Here is a 6,000-nt window from a genome sequence, read left to right on the forward strand (position 1 = left end):
CTTCAAACCTTTCTACTGCATTGTTTTGTGTTTAAGATAACTTAATACTTGTGTAGAAATAACCATGGCAGAACATTGCTCTAATCTAAAGCTTTCACATGTCTCACTTTCTTTCTTTTGGTTTACTTTGCCTCAGAGTTCCCTATCTTCTCCCAATATGTCATTAGAAAGATATCTACATACACTTGCTCCTCTTTTTCTATCTATCATCTATCTATCTATCTATCTATCTATCTATCTATCTATCTATCTATCATCTATCTATCCTCCTTCCCTTTTCTCTTCCCAGGATCCCATGCTTTGATTGTGATTTTAAAAATTATCCTCAAGAAAAATTACTCATTTGCAAATACAGTATCCTAAATTCTTGTATTTGTGGAAAAAGTACAAGTCTGCAAATCCACATTTGTAGAATTTTGTACAATACGAATTATAGTTGGGAAGACATTATTGTACTCAACACGGTGTTTAATAATAGAAATCTGGGATCCCTGGGTGGCTTAGCAGTTTAGCGCCTGCCTTCTGCCCTGTGATCCTGGAGTCCTGGAATCGAGTCCCACATCGGGCTCCCTGCGTGGAGCCTGCTTCTCCCTCTGCGTGTGTCTCTGCCTCTCTCTGTGTGTATCTCATGAATAAATAAATAAAATCTTTAAAAAATAATAATAGAAATCTGCTTAATGGGACTGTATTTCATCTGGTATGGAAACATATTTAAGACAGTGGAGTTAATACAATGACTATATCTCTATAACTAAAACACCAAGGCTACTAAAGAGGTTAATTCTACTAATTCAGAGGTTAATTAGTAGAATGACTAATTCTTATTAGTCTTATCAATACATAACTGAAATATTAACAATAAAAGTTTGCCATGACAACTGAAAAAGATCTACTGGAAAATGGCTTTTTGGTAGTACTAAAAGTCATAGAAAAATACCTTTATATTTTTGCTTCTTCCAAAGTACTAACAGTTGGCATTGCTCAAAATTAGTAAACTTAAGATATTAAAATATTTTATCCATGACAAATGTCAAGGGCTCTAAATGTGCTATTACAATAAATGAATGACCTGCATCAGTACTTACCACTTTATTTTTTTAAAGATTTTATTCATTTATTCATGAGACACACAGAGAGAGAAAGAGAGGCAGAGACACAGGCAGAGGGAGAAGCAGGCTCCATGCAGGGAGCCCCACGTGGGACTCTATCCCGGGACTCCAGGATCACGCCCTGAGCCGAAGGCAGGCGCTAAACCACTGAGCCACCCAGGGATTCCCAGTACTTACCACTTTAAAATAGTTAATTTACTTTATCCATATATCAAATTATATCAATTATCATAGAAACATGTGCCATATGTTAGTCTTATACTTAATTGATTACAAATAAATGCTACTATTTTAACAACATAATAATAAATGTAGCTCACCATCAGGGAGATTAGTCATTAAAATGGGTACAGCAAAACAATCAATGCAAACTTATTACCAAGGAATAACTTAAAAGAAATGATAGGCAGTTTGAATGAGATTTAAAACACAAGCCAAAACATTAAAAAGTTGAAGAATTGCAACTCAAACACCACACAAAGGTAGTATTAATGCCAGAGAGATTTAATTGCCAATGACTGACAGAAGTATTCTATATTGCCAGTGTACAAGGAATTTAAAAAAGGTCCTAGTACAGAGTAAAAATGTTACAGTAATGTTAGTCTCAAATGGAAAGTATTAACAAGGCTATCGATTGTAGCAAAAATAACATTGATAAAAAGGTATATAAAAAAGGTATGATACTGCAAGAGCTGAATCAACTTATTTCAAAATTTCTCCTTGGAGAAATGCTTCTTTCCACCGATGTTCATTACACATCCATTTAGGTATTATGTTTTTAGAAAGTAGGAGGAAAGATAAAAACAAAACAAAAAACAACCCAAAACAAACAAAAAACAACCAGAAAATGGAACCTGAAATAATCAACAGAAAATATTTTTGAAAGCAAATCTGATGCTGGAGTCTTAATTTGATTATTACATCAAACTCCAGCAATCCTTGATTGAAAGTAAATTACATCATCTCGCATGATGCTTAATGGCAAAATTAGCTGAGAAAAATGGTGACATTAATAGCCATAATAAAAAAATATCATAAATTACTAATTACATTTAGTCAACAAACAGGGTTATTAAATAATACTTCCCAAATACAACAGGTAGCATTTCTAATGAATAGCTGGGTTTTACATAACACCTCTCTTTATCCTGAGTGAATTTGTAACAAGGTTCATTTATTTATTTTTAAAGATTTTATTTTTTAAATATTTTATTTATTCGTTCATGAGAGAGAGAGAGGCAGAGACTCAGGCAGAGGGATAAGCAGGCTCCAAGCCATCGAGCCCGACATGGGACTCAATCCCGGGACTCCAGGATCACGCCCTGGGCCGAAGGCGATGCTAAACAGCTGAGCCACCAGGGCTGCTCTCAAGGTTCATTTAAAATAAGGCACAGAACATGTCTGTCTTTCCCTGGTTTAAACGGTTAATCAGTAATGACTCAGATACAAAGTACCAGGACTCTTAGGGAAATACCATAGTTTTAGGACAGGTGTTCTCAACCTTTTTTTTTTTTTTTCTTTTTCCTTTTTCTGTTGGCAGCTCATTCATATTATAAGGGAAAAGAAAAGGACTGGAGTCCAGTGAACAAAATACTAATGATTTTTAAAAACTGAGGTAGAAAATAGCCAAATGATAACAGCTGGGAATTACAAAAGTACAAAACATTTCATAAACATAAAATATCACATAATCCTAAAAAAAGGTAGTTAGTGGAAGAAGAGCAATAATTAAGAATAGTTAACATGTCTCAATATAACACTGAGGACACACTAGCAGGAAAGCAACCTTCTTGAATATTATGGAAATTCCAACTGCCTGCATGTGTGCATATAGAGTAAGAATCTGTAAAGTTGCCAACAGTTGGTGGCATTGCACAACAGAGTGGAGTCCTGAATTAGAATCCTCAGTTATTTGTGGTAATGCAATAATCTTAGTCTATGAATACCAAATTTAGTAATAAGCCTTAATAACTCATTCAGCAGGTTACTACTAAGAAGCACTTAGTTGCCAGTAAAAATCCATCTATGAAATTGGCTTCATTCATATATAAGTATAAAAAATGAGTCTTGCATTTTTCCATGAAGGGAGCTCTCAAAGCCCATGAATTTGCTTTATTACAAGACTGATTTAGGGAACCCAGTGTCTGACATAGAGCTCAAAATAGACAATGTAGTGAGTGTATGGACCTAAAATATACAGAAAGAAAATAAGCATGTGTGATTAATATCTGATTTCATAAAAACATATAAAGTACAATTTCATTGATCTGATGTAAGTTTTGATACATTTTAGTATGAATTGATTTCTCAAAGCATATAACGAATTCATTCCTTTAATCACTTCAGTGATATTAAAATTGTTTTTGATTCATAAAAACCTTACAAAATTACTGCAAAACATTTCAATGTTTTTTGTTGATCTTTAGATGTGTGAATTTACAAATCAAAGATGTATCAGCTTTTTTTTAGTAAAGGCAATCACACCACAGCAAACATTCTAAACTTTTATCTGAATTTAGAAATAATTTCAGCTATGAACATAACAAATCTAACAATTTGTATTTCACTTAGGAGCAAGTGTGGTGCACTATACTATGTCAGCATCTAATGCAGTGGCAGAGTTAGGATATGACAAGAATTAAATGGAAAAGGCCTGAAGAAAGGTTAGGTAAGCCATTTTTACCAATGAAAGCATTGTGTCCCTTTGTGAATGGCACGGTGTGGTGAAATGGGGTGGATAACGGATCTTGGGGAGATGCAAAAGGACTTCGAAAAAGCCTGGCATCTTCCAGAGAATAAAATTAGAATGTTTGTTGAAACCACTTTGTCCTTAATTTCAGTAATTTCTCATTACTTACTTTTAGCAGCTAATGAGAAGGATGGAAATTACTGCAGAATGACTGAAATTTTAGTATACCTGGTATTACAGCACCCTCTATCACATGATCATATATATACAGAACATTTACATGTAGTAGTCACTTTAATGTGGGCAATATTCACTTACGTACAGCTTTCCCGGTTCTAGGGCTTAATACTTTCCAGCAAAGGGGCCAAAGGCCTATACATTTTTCCAGTTCTAGTTTCATCACTCTCTCTCCTGTAATAGCGAAGAGCATTAATGACAAAGCAATCCTGAGCTCTAAATTCTTCCAGGTGTGCGTCTAGTGCCAACAGCTTAAATGTCAGGGGAGAATTTTTTCAAAGCTATTATTATCCAGCTCTACCCCCCGGGTCCTTCCCAGTAGAAACTCCGGGTTTTAAGGCCAATGTGTTTTAAGAAGCCTTTCGGGGACTTGTGAGGCAAGCTCAACTTTAAGAATCACTGCTATAGAAGAAATGAACAGACGCTAATGTACAAATTCTGAAGGAAACGTATCTCGCTTTCACTATACACACCGATATTCAGTTAAAACGTCATTCCAATAAAACACAATCTCATGCTTGCTACCTAACGGTGTCGTCAGGCCTACAAGCTTCCAGGGAAACCTAGGTTGTCACTAAGAATTCAGTATCAGGGAAGAATTCACCTCGATTTTGCAGACTTCGGGGAAATTACGTTTCCTCTGGCTATCTAAAAGAAATGTGCCGTGCCCACAAACCCAAATTCAGCCTGAGCATTTCTGAGGCTTTGTCTGGGAAATGTCCTTAGCCTCTTTGTTTTTTTAAATGTTTCAGGCTTTTATTTAAAATCTAGTTAACATACAGTGTAACAGTTTCAGCAGAATTTAGTAATTCTGGCCTTTTTTTAAAGCAAAATTCCCACTAAGTCCTACGCTTCCCGATGGGCTCCCAACACGCCCAGCGCCCGCCCAGCGCCCAGCGCCCGCCACGGCCTTAAAGCGTGACAAGAAACAAAAGCTTTTCTATCAGAGGACAAGCTAAGCCGCCAAGTCTGTGCGACCGTCCGAGCAAGGGGAAGTGCTCCGCTCCTGACAGACGGGGACACTCACGGGGCGGGACTGGAGCAGCTCGGGAACAAGGCAGTGGAAACATAAACACAGGGACACGTTTTTTCTGGGCTTAACTCTAGAGAAAGAAATCCATTTCCTCTCCATTTTGGGATTGGGAACACACAGCGACTCCCCCACACAGACCCCTCTTCAACGTCCCGGGAAGTGTGCGGGGGACCCGGCGGGGCGGGGCGGGGGCGCGGGGGCCTCCCTTCCCGGGGGGGGGGAGGGGGGGCGAGAAAAAACCGCAAGGGCCGAGGTTTCTCTGGAAGGTTCCGAGAGAAAAGTGCGCGCGCCCCTTCTCGGGCGGTGGGAGACGCGGCACCAGATGGCGCTGCCGCACCGAGAGCCGCAGCCTGGGCGACCACGGGGGCGGAAAGAGGCGTCACCGGATCCTTCTCTTCGTGTCCCTCGCCGGAAATGCGCGCTGGCGCCAGCCGCTGGTCCCGGATATTAAGCCTTCTGGAGAGTTCCCGCGCGGGGGCGGGGCTAGGACCGGAACCGAACGGCGCCCGTCGGGCCTCGGGGCGGAAGCCCCAGGCGGTACCAGCAGGGCCGGCCCTGCGTGCGCGCGCCTCTTCACGGCGGGAGCGCGGGGCTGGGGGGCGGTGGAGAGCGTGGGGGGCGGGGCCTCGCCAGGCGCCTGCGCACTTTGGGGACGTAGTCGCCGTCGGCGTGTGCGTCTTTCTCCATCTTTGTACGTTTGCTGGCCTTGCGAGGCGGAAGTGGTGACGTAGTCGTTTTTTTGTTTTGTGTGGTTTCCCCCCCCCCCCCCCCTCTCCCGCCCACAGGGTTTGGGTTTCTAGCTGTGAGTCAGGCTTCTGGAAGTCATTGTGGAAAGTTAAGGGTACATGAGGTAAAAACTCGAGCTGTATTTTCCTCTTGACTCTAAAGCGATCCAAATGTTTGGTGGGCGCGGTCCCAGTGCTGGTACGGAC

At 40.5% G+C, this 6,000-nt stretch overlaps 1 protein-coding gene across 1 annotated transcript in view; it reads right to left on the reverse strand.

Moving 5' to 3' along the window:
* Positions 1 to 5,755, reverse strand: part of LOC111092485 — a 42,445-nt gene extending 36,690 nt beyond the window's left edge. Inside the window, exons 1-3 of the mRNA XM_038574486.1 lie at positions 5,714 to 5,755; positions 5,406 to 5,637; positions 4,117 to 4,209 (exon numbers count right to left, since the gene is read on the reverse strand). Of these exons, the coding sequence (XP_038430414.1) occupies positions 4,117 to 4,209; positions 5,406 to 5,637; positions 5,714 to 5,755 (367 nt within the window). The remainder of the gene's footprint in view (positions 1 to 4,116; positions 4,210 to 5,405; positions 5,638 to 5,713) is intronic.
* Positions 5,756 to 6,000: the final 245 nt, after the last annotated feature.

This window comes from Canis lupus, chromosome 25 (assembly GCF_011100685.1).
Source record: "Canis lupus familiaris isolate Mischka breed German Shepherd chromosome 25, alternate assembly UU_Cfam_GSD_1.0, whole genome shotgun sequence".
Classification (NCBI taxonomy): domain Eukaryota; kingdom Metazoa; phylum Chordata; class Mammalia; order Carnivora; family Canidae; genus Canis; species Canis lupus.